Source organism: Lutjanus erythropterus, chromosome 4 (assembly GCF_056507025.1).
Source record: "Lutjanus erythropterus isolate fLutEry1 chromosome 4, fLutEry1.hap2, whole genome shotgun sequence".
NCBI lineage: Eukaryota > Metazoa > Chordata > Actinopteri > Lutjaniformes > Lutjanidae > Lutjanus > Lutjanus erythropterus.
In genome coordinates this window covers 3061830-3085361 of record NC_139320.1, presented here as the reverse complement: position 1 = coordinate 3085361, position 23532 = coordinate 3061830, and the positions used below count along the sequence as shown (strand labels likewise).

The 23532-nt window shown below is 38.7% G+C and overlaps 1 protein-coding gene across 2 annotated transcripts; it reads right to left on the bottom strand.

Moving 5' to 3' along the window:
- Positions 1–3190: 3190 nt before the first annotated feature.
- LOC146327367 (galectin-9-like) lies at positions 3191–20755 on the bottom strand. 2 transcript variants are annotated; one of them, XM_084716783.1, is made up of 8 exons: positions 20591–20755; positions 13271–13359; positions 12027–12234; positions 11742–11855; positions 11335–11547; positions 7458–7546; positions 5726–5882; positions 3191–3753 (listed from the first exon to the last, which is right to left on the bottom strand). In XM_084716783.1, exons 1-8 carry the CDS (start codon positions 20681–20683, stop codon positions 3607–3609), a joined length of 1110 nt encoding a protein of 369 aa, XP_084572909.1. In that variant the 5' UTR covers positions 20684–20755; the 3' UTR covers positions 3191–3606. The 2 variants fall into 2 exon arrangements, with proteins under 2 accessions (XP_084572909.1, XP_084572910.1); XM_084716784.1 differs by lacking the exon at positions 20591–20755 and adding an exon at positions 16177–16336.
- Positions 20756–23532: the final 2777 nt, after the last annotated feature.

Here is a 23532-nt window from a genome sequence, read left to right as displayed (position 1 = left end):
TTTCTTTAAAAAAAAAAAGTTATATTGTTTAATATGCTATTGTCAGTTTCTATTTTTCTATTCTATGCCTCTTGACTTGCGATACGTTCGATTTTTCACAGCAATAAATTTATTGTAAGTGAAAGTTGACTTGGTAATAAACCTGATTCTGATTTAATCCTTCAGCTCCTTCAGGCATTATAGCCACAGATGAGCAGGGTGTGATATGCTATGCCCAGTGTTGGGACTAACGTTACAAAGTAACGCGTTACTGTCACGCCGTTATTTTTTGCACTAACTAGTAATCTAACGCATTATTTTTTAAATTCAGTAACTCAGTTAACGTTACTACATGATGCGTTACTCCGTTATTTTGCGTTATTTTTTTGTATAGTCTCGGCTAGAGACTGAGCTGCAGCCAGAGCTGTGTAGTCCTGAATCTTCCTGTGTGTGCGTGTGTGTGTGTGTGTGTGTGTCAGCGGGGAGACGGGAGAAGACACGCCATGTAGGCGTGTCTGTTTACAAGACTGGTATCATCATGGCGTCGGCGGCGGAGACCAAGTCAACTTTCTTTACATGGAGATATTCTCACTACTTGACCTTTGTCGAGCACAAAGACAAGAACGTTTTAGTTAAATGTAAGTTGTGTCTTGGATCAAAGATCTTATCTACTGCCCAAAATAGCAATTCAAACCTGTTGAAACACCTACAGAAACAACATGCTGCGACGAAGCTAGTAGCTAAGAGTACAGACAGAGACTGTGATGTCACTTCACCTCCACCACCTCAGCAACAGCGGCTGGATTTGAACCGAGGGACTGACTGCTCCTGCTAACCAGGAAAAAGTTGATAAAGCCACTGCAGGGTATGTTGTAGACATGCAGCCAATTTCTACTGTGGAGTTGCCCGCTTTCAGGAAGCTAGTTAGCATGATACCGGGCGTCACACGGCAAATGGGACAAAACACTTTTTCTAAGTACCTGGAGAGCGAATACACAAAAATGGAAACCGAGCTAAAGAAAACTTAACTTAAAATTTAATGGGAGACCTTTTTTTTCATAGTAACTAAAAAGTTACTTTTCACAGTACTGCGTTACCTTTTGGTGTAAGTAATCAGTGACTCAGTAACTGAGTTACTTTTGAAATAAAGTAACTAGTAACAGTAACTAGTTACTGGTTTTCAGTAACTAGCACAGCACTGCATAGGCTATGTCCCCCCTCGCTCTGTATATCCCTCCCTCTGCTGAATTATTCTTCATCGATTGTACAGTCTGCCACAACCCCTGTGTTGTAGACCCTCAAAGAATCTCAAAGACACTATGTATAACCTGAAAAATTTAACACATTCTGTCTGTCTACGGGTCTCTTCCACTTTCGATGCTACTAACAGACAACCACTTGTAAGTTTTCAGGAATAATCACCAAAGCTAAAGTCCTGATCAGACACAGAGCAGTTTCTGCAGAGTGAGGCGTCTGTGAGCGCAGCAGACAGACAGTCAAACAGAGAGACGGAGTGCTCTGTGGACTGACAGCTGCAGAAAATTCAACTTGATGAAAAGTCATGAAGTCAGTCACACATTTGACTGTGTGCTCAGTTATAGTTGACTAATACAACCTGTGTAAACTTGTGAAAAGTGGTTGAATTACCTTAAACCAGTCACATTATAAGCGCGCATCTATCTGCATTTATCAGCGCTGTGGTAATTAAAAAACAGCACTAAACCTCTGAATTTAGCCAGTTATTTCACCAATTTTACATCACAAATGCCCACTTATTTTGATATGGGGCTTACAGTAGACATTAAAGATAACAGATAACATTAAATATTATAGAAACTTTATTTAAAGATTTTGATTGTGTCAAAGGAGGGATTATATCCAGTTAAATGTGTCATTCCCAGTCTGGTTGCTTCTGGATTTTTGCTGGATCCTGTTCTGGCAGGATCCAGCAAAACTGGTCACCATCGGAGATTCTGCAACACTGTTTTCCTGTGAAACTCCAGCAGTGTTTTGCAGACTAACAAAATAAACTCGACCCTCAATCGGCATGAGGGTGAGTAGATAATGACCAAATTTTAATTTTTGGGTGAACTATCCCTTTAATTTTGATACATTAGATTAGCATTTAACCTTCTGTTCTGTTGTGTGACTTATCACATCACCTATGTGTCTGCATGAGAAAAGTACATGCAAGTAAAACTATTGCACTACTTCATTAACAATTTTTTAAATGGATTAAAAGCATTCCTGCAAATGCAGCGTATTCCTGAATTGCTTTAATGAGGTTCGTAATTATTCTAGAAATGTTACTTTAACATCTGCAAGGAATATACCAACAACCTTCATAATCTATAGGCCCACTGAATAAAAATGTTTCAAAAATGTCCTTCCCTGTGTTTTTTCACAAATCACACACTGCTGTTGAGGCAATAAGCCATTTACCTTCAGAAGCCAGCTGGTGAACATTTTAGTGACAATTTCTTGAGTGAGCAGTTTATTGTTTTAGATGAAATGTTGAAAGGAATGAAGACTGCATTTGGCCCTGAGAGACTGTCATTCTGTGTGTGTTATCTGGATGGGGGACATGTTGAGACAGCTGTCTCTGACTCAGAACCAGCTACTCCAATCTGATCTTTACCAGCATTACAGTTACGTAGTTATCTGTCCAGTTGATCAGTTCATATTTTTCCTCTAGCCTGTAGTGCTATTTATCCATCTTTACTGTTTGGTCTGGAGATACCTAACTTCTCTCCAGTATAATGGAAATAGATAGCACTAATCCTGTGGTGCTCAAAGCCCCAAATAATTTTCCCGTTTTTCCTGGCAAACTACACCCGTCAATGGATCAGTGCACAGAAGGAAGTGTGCATCTACTCATGGATGAAAGGTTACAGATCAGCTGAGGACACCATTAATGTTTGCATCTACATCATCTATCACAAGCCTCTCATCCATGAATAGACGCACACTTCCCTCTGTGCTTCCTTCTGTTTGGCGGATGCATTTTGGTTGACAGAAAATAGCTCCAACATGAGCACTTTTGATGAACTGCCCCCTTTAAGATTTCATCTTCTGTAGAAATGTAAACTCCTGTTAATTTACTGAGCACAGAAGTTGACCAATAAACTAGAAATAAGGCAAAATCTAACTATTAATAGTGCAGTTGTGCATTATAAGGTATTTGCAGGAAACAATTCATCACACCAGAACATGTGTTGTCATACTGTTGTTTAATTTCAATGTTTCACAAAGCAATAATGATTCAACAATTTGGAGGCAATTTTATCGTATCAGACAAATCTCCCTCTGGATATTTTCACGTTGTTAGCTGATGTTGATTCAGTCTGATGTTGAGTTATGGTGGGTTTAAGTGTTTGGTCTACCTCGTCTCCACCTTGCTCTTGAATGCCTGTACACAAACCCACACTACTGAATTCATCCAGGCTGAGCTGAAATTAATGTTGTATAATACTGTGAAAAAGAGACGATTATTTGTAGAATGAATACACAGGAGGAAAATATACAATATCCAGTAAATATTCAAAGTAATCAGTTAGAATGAAGCTATTAATAAATGCAGTGGTTGTGGTCAGTGAAAACATTTGATGAATAAGATGCCCTAGATGTCTACAGCGTCACAGAGGTCAGACTGATGTCGCCGTCAATCTCCAGGTTGGTGATTTGTTGGAGGAAACTGAAACGATGCTTAAAGTTAGGTACCTGCATCCCATTGACCACAATCCTGTAGGAATTACTCTCACAACAGATAGTCAGCTGAAAGAAAAGAAAACGACAGTGTTAAAAACCACACATCTTGAAGATAACAAAGTAACAAACGTGTGTCTTTTGAAACCACCACTAGGAGTCACCAGTGTCCCACAAAAAAAAATGATTTCAAACCCAGCACATCAGTTTATTCACCATTAATTTGAACATACATTTTATACCACACCATTACAGACACTTCAAAATAAAGTTTACAGACAGTCCAAACTGTACTATATGTAGCCAGAATACTGTTGTCTTCTGTGAATTTCCCCGTATCTATTTATCAATTCATCTCTGGTCTAAAGTGGCGAAATATCTTGAAAAGATCCTGAAATTCCTGATTCCTGAACAGCTCACCCTACTTTTACTTCACGATGACTCCCCTCTCAGTGAGATCACCAGATTAGCCCTTGGAAAAGTCGTATTTACAGGTTTAACCACAATCAAAAAAGACCATAATACACTCATGTTTCTCCCCTGAAGCTCCATCAATAAAACAACGGTTAAATCATTTTAGGGACATTGCTCTCATCCAAAGATCATTAGTTGTACTCCACTGCAGAAGCCTGCGATGTCCTTATTGTTCTGTAAATTCTAACAAGTTCAGTTTACGGAAAAGTAAGTAAAAGAACTTAACTGTGTCAACATTATAGATCGGCACAAGTATGAGAGCAAAAATTACTGGATACTCAAGTAAACCTAGAAGAAAGACTAGTATAAATTAATCTAAAAACACTATTTAATTTTAGTGAGGAAAATGTTTGCATTTACAGTGTGATGATATTTTAAATCCAAATTTTCTACCACTCATATAATGTCAAGATAATTATTTATCTTAACATTTTTTTGTGTTTTCTTTCTCTCCTCCATCTCTTTCTTTAAAATGCTCTGTTTGATAGCGTGTGTTAAACAGTTTGTAGGACTAAAACCCCTCATCTTTCATTCTCTCCTGCTAAAATGTGGAACACTGAGGGCAGAGATCAGTTTAATCATTTGCTATGTTAAATAACACTGTCACTGAAACAAGAAAAAGACTTGTCACATAAAAACACATCAGCCTCCTTATTATAGACATGATTGGTTGCTTCAAACTGGGCTGAAGCTGCTCTCAGAAGAGTCAGAATCTAACAATTTACTGTAGTTTACAGACATTCCAGTAATATTTTTATAGAACTGTAAATGTCAGGTAAATCAGTCAGATAATTCCTGTGTGATTTGATGAGCTCAAATTCAACGTCACCATCTGTGGCTCTCTCTCCTCTGTGTATCTACACTGGCATTTAGTTGATAGCAGATGATCGAAAATGAATAAAGTCATAATTCTAATGTCTGACTATGTTTTGAGATTGAATTCATGGGTGACCTTATGGCTCAGAACTGTGAAATATAATGACTGACTTCATTTCAGAATTCAGAGATTTGCTTTAGAATTCACCATGAATTTTCAGCACTGTACTGTAGTTTTTTTGGTGTTCTTTACTAGAAAAGCTAACGCTGGTCTCACACCTAATGACTTATGACAGTATTTGCGTAAACTTGTGTTGAGCTCAACTCGACACTACTCCACTGCAGATAGTACTCCCTCAACATAGGCAGAGACACACACTCAGGAGCTCTGCTTTATAACTGTAAAACTAAACTGTACATTCACTGCCAGAGTGACAACTTCACTGCTCCACTCAGCGCACATTCAGTCACTCTGCCACCATGGACGGTATTCAGTCTGCCACTCACCCTCTCTCACGCTTGCAGTTCTATACTCTATTCACTACAATGCATCATCTCATACCCTGGTATACTGTTGATATCGTATCATCCATCTTTCTTCACTGCATCTTCATCTTTCTTACTCTCTACAATTTATATGGACTTCTTTTAAAATACAGAAACATGAAATTTTTGGTATCAGCTGATAGAAATCCATATTGTGCATATATGCAAGTATATATTTGTATTACTGAAGTAATTGCAATAGTACCGTGAAAGGCTGTCCCCTGTGGAACGGCATCCCGCCGCCACGCTCCTCACTGTCCCACTGTGCCCCCCGCTTGCTGTTTCGAACCACAATGTTCTCATTGAACCGTGGATTGTAATGCAGAGCGATGCCAGAGGGATGGCAAAGATTCACATTAAACCTGAGAGGAAACAGAGGACAGAGAGAAGACAACATGAGACCAGGCCTCCTGCATCAGTGCTTTCTTACATTTAAACTTACATTCTAAACATATTCTACATGTTTGAGCATAGTTGCTGAAAACATGAAAACACTGAGAACTCTGTAGTCTGAACTGTGGAGTTAGACTGTTAAACTGTTGTTCAGGATTTCAGAGTTCAGGATTTTTTTGGTTTGGACCTGAAGCATGGCTCTGTGACATGTCGGAGACATGGTCCCCCAAAAATATACGAGCATCACAAACTGACACACAAACAAGTCCAAATGAGTCCAGCAGTTCACTTCACCTCACTTCAGTTCCAACAACCCGATGCAGATGAAAAAATAATACCATCCTGTTACCGTCCTCCGGTGGCCCAAACATGTCTGGACATGTCCAATAAAGCTGCTAGATGGAGTGACCATGTTTCAGGTTGTTCTCAGGTTGTAGTGGTGTTTGAGACTGAGACAGTGGAGTGGACATGCCTCCAGTGTTTCAGAGCAGACTGCTCATTTTTTCATGATTTTGAGAGCTAATTTTACATACTTAGTGTTTTTTCTAATCATTCAAATTTGGCTACGTGATTAAAAACACGTTTCTGTAGTTTGACAAACTCAGTACTGTGTCGCTTCACAGTATTTTTAACTCTTCAAAGGGGAACCGCACCAGTTTTACAGATAAAAGGTCAGTTTGTTAGTCGCAGTAACTACTACTCTACTAGCCTTTGAAAAACTTCAAAGACTTTTTCACTTTTACTTAAGTTGAATAAAAGTTGAATCCATACTTCTACTTTTACCAGAGTCTTATCTGACACAAATGTCTGTACTTCTACTTGTGTACAGAATGTGTGGACTTTTGCCACTTCTTGTGAAAGTTGATAAGCTGGCTTTGCTTATCTTTAGAATGAGGAAATGGTGATCACATTACGTTTGGAGAACAAACACCACCACAGAAAAACTGAACAGAACCCACAGTTTACTTCATGATGTGATTGACTCAGTCACACATGGCATGAGGGAGGTCAGTCACATCCACCACCCTCTGAAGTTAATGCTGATAAAAATATAGGCCACAACAATGGCAGATTCTACATTATGTACAGTATTTCCTCCAAGTCTGGTACTACATTTCATTTGCTTCATAACTCATCGTACTGTGGTTGCAGTGTAAGGGTTCGTTCAACCACCTCATTTGATTATCTGGTTTTGCTGTTAACAGTATCATGTCATCAGATGTTGTAAAAGAAAGGAATACTATAATGAGCCACACATACACAGCTCTCAATATGCAGTTCAGTTAAAACTTCAACTGAAACTTTGGCTACAAGACCAGATGTGCAATTAACCAACTGGAGTGAAGACATGTTCTTATCAGGAACTTGAGTGTTGCAATTGTAGGAAAACTATCATCTCATATGACCAGCTCTCTTCCACAGAAACACACATCTCAATGCCTCTACATACACAGACCTCAGAGTTGAGTACTAACACTGTGACATTTAATTTCTATAATGTAGGTTTCAAAGTGACATTCAAGCAACAGTTTCTCAAGTCAAACCTTGTGGCGCTGGGATGGACAGTCCCCTGGATAGTGATGGTCCTGCCGGGTGAAAGTCCACCATTGATGTAGCTCCTGTATGGAACAACCTGGATAGAAACAGAGTCGGAAAATTAATTATACAAATACCAGAAGTGGCAACAATACATACATTCTTTACTCAAGTAGAAGTACAGATCCTTTTCATCTTGTTACATTTTGTCTTGTTATGTCGTTTGTGTTGTTAACGTCTTTTACATAATTTCTGTTGTGTTATGTATTGTTACACTATTTTCATCTTTTTGTAATTTTTGTTACATCACATTTGTCTTGTTTTCCACAACGTAATTTTATGTTGTTTTCATCTGGTCGTGTCATTTTTGTCTTATGTCTTGTTACATTATATTCATTTTGCTGCACCTTTTACACCGTTTTCCATCTTGTTATTACTTTTATTTAGTAATAACAATAAGTCTTTTTTGATTTGTTACACCTTTTTGTTTTTATATGGAGCCTGTTTTGAAAACATAGGGAATAAAAAGGACAGATATTAGTGATAAAGTGTCAGAAAGTCAGAAAAAGAAATACTAAAGTAGCGATAACTGAAAAAACTAAGGAACTAAGTACAGTAACAAAGTATGTGTACTTAGTGAGTTCCCATCTCTGCCAAAGGCACTCAAAATCCATTCATGATTTAGGGACAAAGTGGAAGGAAGTGGATTCATGTTTTCCACCTTTCTTTACAGTCATTGCTCCAGATTGTGATACAGTTTGCTTTTGAAAGAGTTCATGAAATAAACCTGCTGTGCATGACATAACAGGATGTGAGCAGAAAAGCAACCTGTTTCAGAGAGCAGTTGTTCTTGTTTCTGATCTGTGATCAGAAAAGAAAGTGTGGATTTTTGCATTGTATCCTGATTAGAGATGCACCGATTGCAATTTTCTTAGCCGATTCCGATTTGCGGTTTTTATAAGGGTCTGACCTACCGATTCCAATTTTGAACGATTCTGATTTTCAGTCTTTCTAAGAACTGGAATTGACAGCATTCACAAACATTTTTGCAACTTTTCTTGTAAAAATTAAATTAGATGTTCATAATATGACACTGACTATTAAATATTCATTAAATGCTATTTACATTTTCTCCAAAGTCCTCCAGGTTACAGCCAGGGCTTATTATAGTTTTACATTAAGATTATGAATCAGCTGAATGTGATGACTCACGAAACCCGCGATATCTCGCGGGATTTCGCGGGACGCGATTTCACGTGATCTCCTGTGGAAGCAGATGTAAACAAACCGGAGACGGACGCTGTGCAACAGTTTGCTACGGTAAAACTTTGCCATCAGAAGAACAGATGCAAAAGTTAAACAAGTCTGGATGAGAAAATGTTTGAGGAGACACATCAACACAGGCTGTTTATTCTTCAGCCAGAACAGGAGGTGAGATTTTAACTGTCCCTCTGTGAACAGCAGTCTGTTGCTAGCTAACATTAGCATGAAGAGCTAGGGTTTTGCGACATTGTCAGCTGCTCTGTCTCGTTGTAGACTGTCTGTCTTCTCTTTGTCCTGTTCTTGGAATCTGTCGCTGACACCATCTTCAAGCAGACATGTATCAGAGTGTGTAGCTGTTATCAGCGCTGTGTTGACGTCACGGTCAGTTTGTCTGCTGCGCGCATGACGTGACCATCGTGCAGAACACGTGTGTGACAATGATGGGCACAGAATCGGTCACCGGTCAGGGCCGGTTACGCTGGAAACCGGCCGGTTCCGGTCTCTGGCCGGTCGATCGGTGCATCTCTAATCCTGATGATTGAGACAGGTTAGTTCATCTTCTTGGCTTTGATAATTTCCTTTATCTTCTAGGTGACCTGCGGTGATCAATATTGAACACAACTGACACTTCTTCCACAACTACGGATCATGTCTACCTTGAACGATTGTCCACTTCTTTAGAGTTTGTCTCTGCAGAAAATTCAGCCCAGACACAGTCCATAGTTTTAGGAGGAACCATGTGCTGGCTCTCCAGAAAGTAGTAATATCCTGCAGAATATAAGTTTATTATTGAATTAAATAGCTGCTTAGTTTGGCTGTTTTGTCCTTAGGTGTTAAGTTGTGAATTTGCTTCTTCAGATCTGCTTCTTGGATGGTTCAGTAGGTTCAAAGCCCCCCTTCACCCCCACACCAGCATCTGACAATTTATGTAACTTTCCAAAACAACGATCTGACACCCACACCCACTTCCTCAGCCATGCAGAGGAGAGAAAAAAGCCACAGCAACTTGTCTGCCTAGCTTGCGTTTTCATTCTTGACACACTTTGCTATTCAAATATACAATCACGAGCCACTTCATTAGGTGGCTTCAGAATGTAGAGGCCACTGGAGTTCAGTGAACTCACTGTCATGTTCAAGAAACCAGTGTGAGATGATTTGAGCTTTGTGACATGGTGTGTCATCCTGCTGGAAGTAGCCATCAGAGGATGTGTACACTGTGGTCATAAAGGGATGGACATGGTCAGCAACAATACTCAGGTAGGCTGTGGTGTTTAAACAATACTTGGTACTAAGGGGTCCAAAGTGTCCCAAGAAAATATTCCCACACCATTACACCACCACCAGTCTGACTCTACCATCTGAATGTTGCAGCAGAAATCGAGACTCATCAAACCAGGCCACATTTTTTAAATCTTCTATTGTCCAATATTGGTGAGTCTGTGTGAATTGTAGCCTCAGTTTCTTGTTCTTAACCGACAGAAGTGGCATCCTTTGTGGTCTTCTGCTGCTGTAGTCCATCTACTTCAAGGTTCGATGTGTTGTGTGTTCAGAAATGGTCTTCTGCACACCTTGGTTGTAATGAGAGGTTATTTGAGTCACTGTTGCCTTTCTATCATCTCGAACCAGTTTGTCCGTTCTCCTCTGACCTCTGGCATCAACATGGCATTTTCACCCAGAGAACTGCTGCTGCTTGATGCTCGGTTTGAACTTCAGCAGGTCGTCTTGACCATGTCTACATACCTAAATGCATTGAGTCGCTGCCATGTGATTGGTGGATTAGATATGTGCATTAACATGCAGTTGAATAGGTGTACCTGATGAAATGGACAGTGAGTGTATATTAACATAGCTCATTTGACTCAGAAACTAAGCTGCCTTAATTGTTTCCTACTTTAACCACATAAATGAAATTCTGTTCTCTTCTGATGTCTTGAGTGGAGGCAGAAATCAGAGATAAATATCACAAACTTGGACAAAAGACACCAAAACTATCTACGTGGCCAGACACCACTAGAAGTAAGTGAAGGTGATACGTTTAGAAAAACCCTGTGGGCTCAGTTCAGCAGATGCTATGAGCACAAAGGTGTCAGTAGCCAACAATGCTGTTTGCACCCAAGGTATTGATAGCCAGTGTTACACCCACACTGCAGAGACAAACCATGATTCTTTTCCTAAATCTAACAAAGTTATTTTGTTACCTAAACCTACCCAACCAGTTTTGTTGCCCAAAGTTAACCAAGCAGTCTTGCTGCTTAAAAATAATCAAGTATCTTTGTTGCAAAAATCTAACTGAGGAGTTTTGTCTCCTTGACCTAACCAAGTAGTTGTGTTGCCTCAACTGAACCAGGAAGTTTTGTTTCCTTGACCTAACCAAGTAGTTTTTTGACCTGACTAACTAGTCTTGTTGCCTTAACTGACGCAAGTGGTTTTGTTTCCTTGATTTAACCAAATAGTGTCTTTATAGCCAAATAGCTGCCTTGTGACTCTTCTCACCTGGGGCAAACAGAAATGTGATTGCTTACTTGTGATAATGTTTGATTTTCTTGTATTTGTGTGAGCTGCCCCCACAGAAGCTCTGTTAAATGTCTGTATAATTCCATCTCCACTCTGCCTGATACTCACAGGCACTGCAGGAGGAAATCCAGGCTGCGCTGGGAATCCAGGCTGCGCAGGGAACCCTGGCTGTGCTGGGAACCCAGGTTGCGCGGGGAACCCAGGTTGCGCTGGGAAACCAGGCTGCGCGGGGAAACCAGGCTGAGGTGGAAACGCCGGACAGGAAGGAAAGGCTGGGAAGCCAGACTGGGAAGGGAACGCAGACTGAGCAGGAAACACCGGCTGTCCAGGGAAGTAAACACAAAAAGAAACCCCTCATCTATCTTTCCATCATACCTTTCATATCTACACATCTATATGTTGATTTATTTATAAGGTTTGGGATTATTTGACACAGCAACAACAGCATCAACACACAGAATGTAAAACACAAAACACCAGACCATTTTTTGCATTAAATATGGCAGCTCGCTCACCATAGAGAAGGAAATGGCATTAATTTCTACTTTCCCGCCTACTGAAATGGTGTCCACCTGCTGAAATGGGATACGATGTCTATAATCCATGAAGCTGCAGCCATTGACATTCAGCTGGAGAGAGAAAACACAGATTTATATTACTGTCTCATTTCTGAGCACAGAAAATATTCTTGTGGGCACATACTAAGATAAACAAAATAATAGCCTGAAAAGGGTGTTTTAAATGTGTTATTGTGTTGTTGTCATGTGACCCGTCATGTGATGATGATTGGCTCTACAGACCTGGTAGCAATCACGAGTGACTGTGATGATCAGGGTGAAATGAGAGCCGGCAGGGAACGAAGAGTTGGGCTTCCTCTCTTCAGGGCCCCAGCTGCCATGCTGCTGCGTGTTGGTGACCACAACACTAGGATGACTGTTGTAGCGTGGGTTGAGGTGGAGAGCGATGTCTGCATTGGGCCTGGAGCCACACTGTAAATTCACATGGAACCTGAAGAGAAACACAAGTTTAATGGTGTACATTAAATTGTTATTTTGTTGCTTTTTATGATTAAAATGACTTATTTATTCATTGTTAAACGTATATTGTTCTTGCTGCTGCGACACATGGGACTTTACTGCAGTGTGAGCAGCAATTTAAAAACACAGTGGAACAGTGCTGCAGTGTTTGGTGAACTAACAAAATAAACCAGACTCTCAATCAATATGAGGGTGAGTAGATAATCACTGAATTTTCATTTTTGGGTGAACTATCCCTTTAAGGCACCCTGTGGAGTTTTTCCACCGCCAATGGTGTCATGGAACAATGTTTTCATCCCATTATTTCTGTATCTCATAGTCTTTATCAGGGGTTCCTGACTTTTCATGCCATGTTCTCTAAATGGTTCCTCTAATCACCTACTGTCTTGGAAGACGTTTCGCCTCTCATCCGAGCAGGCTTCATCAGTTCATGCTCATCAGACTAGATAGGACAGCTCTAGTCTGATGAACAGTAGTTGGATTCAAATATTTATCCTCTTAAGAGAGGCCGCCTCCAGACCAAGAATGGTTGGTGGAGGCGGCCTCTCTTAGAGGAAACGTCTTCCAAGACAATTTTACCAGTCCAGTTGCGATCAATTTAATGCCCTAAGATAACTATGACCTGGATGAATAAGAATATTCACAGGCATCTTTCAGTTGTTTTGTCAACTTTGCAAAAGTTTTAGGGGGCTGCAAATGCATTCAACATGTACGTTATACCTGGAGGAAACACTCTATGGAAGTAAGGTGAGAAACACTGAACCTTGTTCATCTATAATTTAGTTTACAAGAAAAAACACTTAAAACACTAAAAAATAGCCTCAATTGAAAAGTAAAGTAATACATGAAGCATAATTTTTCCTGATGCTGAATAAACACTTAAAACTAAGCCAGAAACAAATTTAATTATGTTGAAAAGTTTCATGAAACGTTACACTTGGAACTTAAATGCCACCAAATGTTAAAGCAAAGCAAAGCTGACATGATGATGAAGAGAGCAGTCTGACCTGTCCGCTCCAGGCAGGACTCGTCCACTGATGGTGATGGACTTCCCCTCCTGCAGACCACCTTGGATGGATCCAGTGAAAGGAAGTCTCTAAAAGATGACAGGACAAAATCTGTGAAGAAGTGCTTTTCATTCTAACTGCCAATACATCTGTTATTGCTCGTATAACTAGAAGGGTTTAGATTTTGGAAAGGTTTCCTCAAGAACTGGACCCTGAGGGATCCATGGCACTCTGCCACTGGTCTGTGAAAAGTTTTCTGATTTTTTTATACAGATATATATCTATGTGTGTGTGTGTGTGTGTGTGTGTAAAAACCCAATTCCAAAAAAGTCAGGATTTGGTGTAAAATATTATATTAATATTTTAAAAAATATACACTCACTCTGAATTTGATGCCTGCAACATGTTCCAAAAAAGTTGTGACAGCAGCATGTTTACCACTGATACATCACTGTCTCTCTTGGCGACACTCAGAACTGAGGACACTAATTGTTTTGAAAGTGAAATTCTTTCATTCTCTGTTGTTGTATTTTGTGCTTCATAATGCACCACACATTTTCAGTGGGAGACAGGTCTGGACTGCAGGCAGGTCAGTCTACTACCTGAACTCTTTTACTATGAATACGTCCACAGTGTGTCTCGGCATTGTCTTGCTGAAATAAGCAGGGACGTCTCTGAAAAAGACGTCATCTGGATGGCAGCATATGTTGCTCCAAAACCTTTCAGCATTAATGGAGCCTTCACAGATGTGACAGTTACCCATGATGCCATGGGCACTAACACATACCCATACCATCACAGCTGCTGTCTTTTGAAGTCAGAACTGGTAACAATTATTTCAAGGGACATACATGAGGAGGTCCCTCATGTCCTAAACTATTTTAGAATAACTTTTTCGACCGTTAACATTTTGGAGATTTGTGTATTTTGGTTTTGTCATTGTGTGTTAAAATATCATTGCCTTTATACTTCTGTGGTACTCTCAACAAATGTAATAGCTTTAGGTTCCTGTCTTCATTCTCTTTGTCAAACGGAAGACATTTATTTAATATTTGCAGGCCAGTGTATGAGTTAATCACTTGCAGTCATTTCCCTCAGGCTGACAAAGAGTTATAACACGTTTCCATTTAAGGAGGATTGTCTCCAAATGTATAATTATATTATAAAATAAATAATAGTTATAAATTTATACAATAAAAACACTAAAGGATACTGTTTATATTCTACTTACATGAGCAAAACATGTTCAAGTTTGTTGGGTTAACTTAAATGCGTATTTGATGACTCAATACAAATCAGATTAGTATTATTGTGTTTGGGCTTTAATTTTTTCCATATTCGATCATTGTTCTAAGGTAATTTATTTTTCATTAGGGTTGCACAATGAAAAGAAACTTGTGGGTCATTTTACAAAAACAGTGGAAGCACTGTCACTTTTTCCTCACCAAAATCCTTTACACTGATCTAATTATCAAGTGAATTATGTATCCTCAATATGCTATGATGACATGTCTTGTCACTTTGATCACACACACCTCCTTCACATCTACATCTATCTACATTAAATAGAACACTGGAATGGTGAATAAATAGCATTTTTCAAATTAATATCAATCACTCATAATTATGTCAGTTGTGTTACTGCTACATTAAATACTTTTATTTTCACATAGTGCACTGAGTCTTTGAAGTTCTTCATGAATAAAAAGGTCATTTGAGGACATGCAGTGGACAAATGCATATGGACAGTCAGATTTCTTAGTTTGTGTTAAGTGTGTGTGGAAAAGGATGAAGACAGGAAGTAAAGAATAAGACACAGGAGGGAGGACCAGTACTACAAAATAAAACAGGAAATATCCAAGAAAACCCCAAACCATGACATTTTGTTTTAAATGTTATGATTTATTTTAGAATTTTGCATGGAGCTTTTAATTCTGTCATTGGTGTTTCTCATGTCACAGGATGAAAAACTGATTAAAAAATGATTAAACTAAATACTTAAATGAGTTTGATCATAGCTGAAGACATGGCTGGGACAGATTGTCTCAGGTGTTACTCCTCCAGATGTTAACATCAGTGACACCAATGATGTTCCTCTATAAATGTCACTGGTGTTATATTGCTTCACTGTTGTTATTGCATGTTTTTTCAGTTATATGATATTATTTTTTATTTTTTTTTAACTTTGTAGCAGTATTTTGTTTTCTGATTGGTGATGTAAGTTAGCATCAAACATTTTGTGTGAATGTTCTTTGTTTATTTTTGGATTGACAGACAAAATTGACGGTGCAAATCAAATAAATTCATATGTTGATCAAACTTGTGCAACTTTGTTTTGAAATTTAAGTAATTAAATATATTTTTGTTTTATCCTTCCACTACTCTGCTACATGTATACAGCAGAATATAATTCTGTGGTGCATTTCGTTTCATTCTTTGCTGTTCTGTGCTGTTCTATGTCTGTTCTGTTATGTTCCACCCACCACCACCACTTCAACATGTTTCCTGCTCTCAGAGAGACTTTTCTCAGCCACAACTCAGGTTGAAGCAGGACTTTAAAACTCGGATGCGCTCGTGGATTAAATTCTTACTGCTCTCCAAACGCGCGTTATGGAAAGATTATCGTTATTAAAATGATGTAAAGTCATATTTATTCGAGTATAGGACGCGCTATTAAGATGAGATCGTTGTGAAAGAAGTGTTTGGTGTGTTTAAGAGCAGATCTTGTTTATTTTGTTTATTCGTAAACATCCCTACAAGTCTTTATCTCCTGCGTAAAACCAGGATAACGCCAAGTGCGGCGCAGATTAACTCCAGGCAGTCTGTGAGAAAGTAACGGGACTGTCCTGAGATCACCCCGAGCAGAGACCACTTCAGGAGAGGAAGGACTTAGAAAAGAGACTTACTGGGTTATAGAAAGGCGTCTGCTGATTAAAAGCCATTGTCCGGTAATGGAATGGTGCAGTTCGGCTGAGTTGAAACGAGAAGTATTGTCCAGATCGTAAACGATGCAAAATGGCAGAAACGATGAGCCTTTATGACAGAAAGGTTTCGATTTCCCGACAGTAGGCGGTCCGTCAGCGCAATCTGTCCTACACAGGTTACACAATAACCAGAGACACGGTGATAGTGATGTTCGCAGGAATTAATGGAGCCAGACATGAAAAGAATGTCTCTTTAAATAGTTAATCATTACAACTATTTTAATAATGACAAATCTGCTGCACTGTAAAAACAAATGCTCACATGAAAGGGACAGTTCACCCAAAAAATAAAATTCAGTCATTATCTACTCACCCTCATGCTGATTGAAGGTCAGGTTTAGTTTTTTTAGTTCACAAAACTCTGCTGGAGTTTCACAGGAAAACTGTGTTGCAGAATCTCCCAAACAATGGAAGTGAATGGTGACCAGTTTTCAAATGTAAAAACACAACAGAATAAAAACAAATGCCTCCATACTGCTCTCTGGTGTAATCCAAGTCTCCTAAAGCCACAACATACCAAGCTGACTGAAAACTTATTTACACCACATTTTTAGTCTGAATCTTCTCTGTAGTTTCTTATCTTGGAGCCACGTTCAGGTGCATGCACACACTGTCTCAACTGGGTGTGTGTGTGTGTGTGTGTGACAGTGTGCAAACAGCATGTCAGGACTTTAGGAGACTTGGATTACACCAGATGAGCAGTATGGAGGCATTTATGTTTTTTATTCTGTTGTTTTTTTACGTTTGAAATGAACTGAACTGAACTGAAATTAAGTGAAAATGTAACTTTAGTTTAGAGGTTCCACTTAACTAACTTCATGTAGTGGATGGTAATCACCAAATAACATTAAATTTGCAGTTAATTTTAAAGAAAGTTCAAATATATGAAATGGTAATTACCACCTACTTGTATAAAAATGATACTTGCAAACTATCACATACTTACCATGAAATTTGGGGTAATTTGCAGGAGAATTCAAAGAAATTTCAAATATGTCACTTGGTAATTAATACCCATACCACATGAAAATGGTATTTGCTAATTACCACATAATTAACCATGAAATATTGGGGTTATTTGTGTGTGTGTGTGTGTGTGTGTGTGTGTGTGTGTGTGTGTGTGTGTGTGTGTGTGTGTGTGTGTGTGTGTGTTTTCAAATATATTACTTGGTAATTACCACATATTTTCCATGATATTATGGGACCTGGAAATTGAAGCATTGCCTTACTTTTTAATTGTTGATGTTTAATACATTATCAATAGAAGACACTTTTTTTCAAATCTCATTTTAAGTTTCAGTTTCCCTGTTCATGAAATTATTCCACCAGACAAAACAATGATCTACAGTTACTGCCATTTCTAGACTACAGATTAAATATACATTTTTCATCCATGGTTTTCATTGGTGTGTTTGTGATCAGATCACCTTACTGGCTTGAAAATCTACTCATAAAAGTATAAGTACAACTACTCAAAAAACTTACAGTAATTTGAGTATTTGTAATTAGTTACTTCTGGAAAAGGTCCCAAAAAGCTACCTAGAACACAAATATTAGAGATATACACATGCTTAAAATTGATTCATTTCTCTTAACTGATTGCAAAAGAGGTGTGAATGAAAATTCTGAGTTGGAATTACTGAAAATATTTGAGTTCATTCATTAATTCATTTTCTGTAACCGCTTATTCCGGAAGGGTTGCGGGTTGCTGGAGCCTATCCCAGCTGACATTGGACGAGAGGCGGGGTTCACCCTGGACAAGTCTGCAGTAGACATGCTGCACAAAAGAAAATCCCAAAAGTTTTGGCTCAAGGGAGAGACAAACTTACTTTAACATTATTCAGCAGGTTTATGGATATGCACAAATATCACAGGGCTGAACTTTTCAAGAAGGTGATGAAGTGAATGAAAGATGGAGGTTGTGTTCACACAGTAAAACAAGTCTGCCACCAGTGGAAAACTTTGAAAAACAATCCAATTTTGTTGCAAAGACACATCCATAATCAGAGTGTGCACAGCTGCATGTAAACAGGTATATTAGAGAACATTCATTTTCATTAGCCATGTAAAGAGTTTGTTATGAATGCTGTCTTTTTCAGAATAAGGGCAAAAAAAAAAAAAAAAAAACAAACAGAAAATTGTGTGCATGTGAACATGCTTGATGTGTCTTGTGGGTTAAATATTGTCTCTGTCTCATTCTGTGCTTATATATCCAAATATTAACAAGTATCTCTAGAAACTACAGCAGCCTGTGGTTGTAAACAGAACAAGGCAGCTAAATATTGTTCCATCTCAGCATTTAACCCTCAGTTTTTCCTGAAGTTACTGTTGGGTTTTCAAGTTCAGTCTGACTCAAACAGCTGGCTCAGCCACAAACATCCAGTTTAATCATTCCCAGCTGCTACATCTCTGTTGTAAACTGAAGCTTTAAAGGACCATACCACTGTTTCTGTATATCTCACACTGCTTAACGTCATCCAAAGTTAGAATAGTAGCCTCCGTGTAATTATATTCCTTCCTGCATCAGGTTTGATTTAAGAGGCACATGAAACTAGCTAAGCTGGATCAGAACTCAGCAAACTAACCAAACAACAAAACCTTTCTAAGCTAACTGCAGTGATATTATATTTTTTTTACATACACTTCAGAGGAAAGGGTCATCCACACCAGGATCTATAACAGTAAAAAAATACACTTCTAAAATCTTTCTAACTCAAGTGTCTGATGGAGTCCAGACTGCAGCTTTATAGTTGTGGTGTGGACTTGAGTTAGAATGATTTTAGAACTATATTATTTACAGTTATAGCCAGTTTTAGTTATAGATCTTCGTGTGGATGGCCCATCATTTTGGGTGAATATGTAATTATGTCATATAAAGTTGGTCCTCTTTCCATGGACAAATAGGGCGCCCTGGGGGAAAAAAAATGAGCGAATGGGCCCCCACAAATCCACCCATGTTCATACCCCACTTTGTGCAATGTTCAAAACTACCTGTCCCTATGTTTTTAATGATTTTAATAAACACAAATCAGGAAAATGCAACAATCGAAACTTTTGGTACAGGGGCCTCTTCTAAGACAGATCTGAGATGAGGAAATGGAACAAGGACCCACTGTGAGGCCTGTGCATTAAAACATATGAGCCACTTGAGTACAGATTTAGTAAATTATTTGTGTTTTGTTGAAAGTCATGCAACACTTTATGCATATTTGGAATAGTGTATTAAAGATGGACTTTGCTGATGTTATTTGCCAGTGCTTGTTTCTTATTTTTACATTTTATGTTATTTCAGTCCAACCAAACTTCTGTTTTGCACTGCTGCTTATTACACCTTCATTACCACGTTCACAGCTTATTGAACATCTACTAGCTATTTTGTACATTTTGTCTCCAATCCCACTCTACCTCAAGTCCCTTAAAGCTCCAACATTCCAAGTTAACCAAAAAAACATTTACTTCCACCATGTTTTTAGCCTGAATCTTCACTGTAGATCCTTAGCTTGGAGCCACTTTCATGTGTACATACACACTGGGTGCGTGTGATGTGACAGTGTGCAAGCAGCATGTTGGGACTTTAGGAGATTACACCAGACGAGCAGTATGGAGACACTTTTTGTTCTGTTTTTTGTTTTTTTCAGTTGTTTTTTTAATGTTTGAAAACTGGTCACCATTCACTTTCATTGTTTGGGGGATTCTCCAGCAGTGTTTTGTGGACTAACAAAATAAACCTGACCCTCAATCAGTATGACAGTGAGTAGCTAATGACTGAATTTTTATTTCTGGGTGAACTATCCCTTTAACAAGACAAAAACAACATATAAAACATAAAGAGACGAAACAGATAAAGAGGGAGACTCGACTGTGGAAAAAAGCTGAGGCTCAGTTAACTTTGCAAAGACAGTCAGTAGAAATGTCCTTCAGAAAATGACTTTTTACTGTACTTTTACTGCAGTACTGAAGTTGAATCAGTACTTCTACTTTTATCAGAGACTTTTTTTTTACACAAGTATTTGTATTTATACTTGAGTACAGAATGACTTTTGCCACTTGTGCACTCATTGAACATTTCCGTACCTCCAGGATCAGTGAGCACACTGACTTTTCGGAGTTTGGATTTAATTTGACCACATGTCAGAAGTGAAACACTTTGGAGGTCAAGTGGTCTTGGAATTTGGAGCACGGTCAAATGATCACTGCAGTGCATTTTCCCAATTAAATGTATGATGAAATGAGCACAAACCATTTGACACACAGTAAGTCTGGACCTGGGGGCTGGTAACTTAATCCTGTATTGCCCCCTCCCCTCTTTGCCTGAAACATAGAGTGAAATACAGACCTGGTCTCTCACTGCTTGTGATACACAGGTGTCCTTCACCATCCTCAGGTATAGTGAGACAGCGTCTCCCCTGAACATAGCTATACGTTCCATGTGGTCTCTTGTTGATCTGAATGTGGAGCTCCTGCTGTGCAGAGCTCTGATGTGACAGAGCCATGGTCCTCACTGATTGCTCACTGACAGTCTTAAAGACACACAGATGTGAACAAAGAAAACAGCTCTCATAAACCCATGTAGTGGAATGTTGGCCTGAATTCATTTGGGTCTAAAGTCAGTCAGTACAGAGGCATCTGGTCAGGAGACCACAGGATGCCAGCACAGGAAGTGAATCATCTGGGCTGAATGTGACTGTGAGAGATTATCAACTTCACCATGGACTTTGGATACAAACAGCACCAAGTCTATTGTCTGCTCTTCCTGTAGTAAAGCTGTCAACATGCACCTATCAAGTTCAAACTCTAGTAGTAACAGTTACACCAGGTTAGCTTGTGACTTTAACAGAAGTAATAAGAAAGCAAGGACAAAAAAATGCAAAAAATAAGCAAACAACCGATTTAAAGTGAACAACGATTTAAATTTTTGGTCTAATGGCAGCCTACCCAGTATGCCTTGCAGAAAGAGCCACCCCTACACTGCCTCTGATTAGCTAAACCTTTCCAAGCATTCCAGGTGTCTGCTGAACATCTGCCTAGCTATGATGCTAACCAGATGACAGATGAACTAGACAGACTCAAGCTCATGCTTCTGCTCCTGTAGTGCTCTACAACATGGTGCAGCTAGCAAGCTGTCATACTGTTACCTAGCATCATAGCTACAATAATGCTATCACTTAGCATCATAGGTAGGTAATCGTTAGCCTAGCTATACCCTTACAGTACAGCCAATCAATCATTATTCACATAATGCTGAAACTGTGTTTATTTAACATTTTCTTTTCTTTTCTTTTTTTTTTTTGCTTCTTATGTCTTAGAAGAAGGATCACTCCTCTCTGGTTCCTTTGGCAGTTTCTACCATTTTTCTTGAGTTTAGTTTTTTATTTTTTATTTTTTTTAAGTTGTTTACTATTCATGTTATATTATGTTGTTATTAAGCCAAACTCCACACAGAAAGCCCTCCATCAGGAAGACCCCTCCAATGGAACTGGACTAGAATCAAGTCATCAACAACATATTGACATTTGCAGTCTTGATGTCTTGATAGCTGATTAGAAAACAAGAAGTCTTTAACACAAGGGGATATTCTGTGCTTTCGTTTAATATCAGTTTGTTTTTTTGTTTTTATCTCTGATGATTCAGGACTTTTGTACAGTAACATCCTTCCTGAGTCCACCAGCAGATGAAAGCTACAGTGCTTTTATTAGGGAAGTTGATAAATGACCAGTCATGTGAATTGACCAGTTTTACTGGAGGTCATATGACTGCAGATAAGATACAGTCATAAATCAAACGTGAATCAGTCTGGATTTTACTTCACATTCCACATGTTCTCAATGTGCAGTGGTGCTTGTTCAGGTTTGTAAGACCTCTTCAAGACAAGTGTCCTGACAGTGACGAGGGCAAAGCACTGATGAAGAAAGCAGTGTGTCAGAGCAAACCTTCTCTCTGTGCCAGTTATTCTCCCATTATAGATGCTTCTGCAATTTGAAAACAGCCCTCTGGGACCCTTTCTGTTCCTCTTACACTTCCCTTTTTGTGGTTCCGTGCCTGTCCGTGGGACAGGCAGCTCTATTTACTATAATGTATTTCATGTAAAATGGTAAGAATGAAACAACAGATACAAAATGAAAAGAATGGATCAAAATGAAACACAATGCACCAAAAAAAAGAAAACAAAAGAATAGAAAAGAAAAGAAAAGAAACATCTGAAAAACAGTCCTTGTTGTGAGCAGTTTCATGCAATCTCTTTTTTTTAATGGAGCTGCAAAAAATGATCAATTAATCAAGTATAAATTGGTTATTAAATTAATTATCAACTATTTTGCTAATCAATTAATCAGTTTGAGTAATCTCTAAGGAAAAAAGGTAAAAATAGCGGTTTAAAAAAAGGTTAATAGTAGCTCTACAGGGGGGCGCCCTCAGTTTGACAATCACTGTTCTTAGTCAGAACTGGGCAAAATGAAGCAGCCTGGGGGCCAGATGTGGCCCATGAGGCCATCATGGAAATACTAAAAATGAAAAATCTAGAAAAGACGGTCAGTAGCATTTTTCTTACCATTACACCATCATCAGACCTTTATTTTGAAAGGGGTCAGTGCTGTGTTCATTGGTAATGATAATGAACTGTATCTTTTATATTAAACTGTAACTTTATTCACTCAGTGCTGAACATCCATGTTGTTTATGTTGTTCTTCTTCTACTTTTGCTGCTACTATCATTGTAACATCAAGTTTTGGACACTGACAACAAAATATTAGCCCACAATTTATCACATGACAATTCAGAAAGGGGAGCAACAGTAGAAGTGCCCTATATAGAACACTTATGACCATTATTAAGACCTTATATCATTTGTGTCTGGTCTACAGCAGCCTGATCAACCTCTCATGAAAAAAAAAAAAATCACCTACCCCTGTTCTAAGGTAACATTTTCAGGTGATTATACACTGATGAAAACATATTATATTCCACTTTTGCCCTAGTCTGCTAATAAAGCTTACACACTGGACCTTTAAATTTGACTAGATCTGATCTGACTTTGAGTGGCGTTCACAACCTCCTTGTGTAGGTATAATGATGAATATAATATTGTATTCACATGTACATTCTAATACAAAAGGAGCAGACTGAGTCATTGGAAATCAGTTTTAATATCTTCTTGTTCAGACCAGATGTTACAAAATATCAACACGTTCTGTACAAAAATACTCTACACATTAAAGCCCCCCTCCTCAGCCCCTCCCTCCCAAAAAACAAAAAAAAAAAAAAAGACACCAATCCACCAA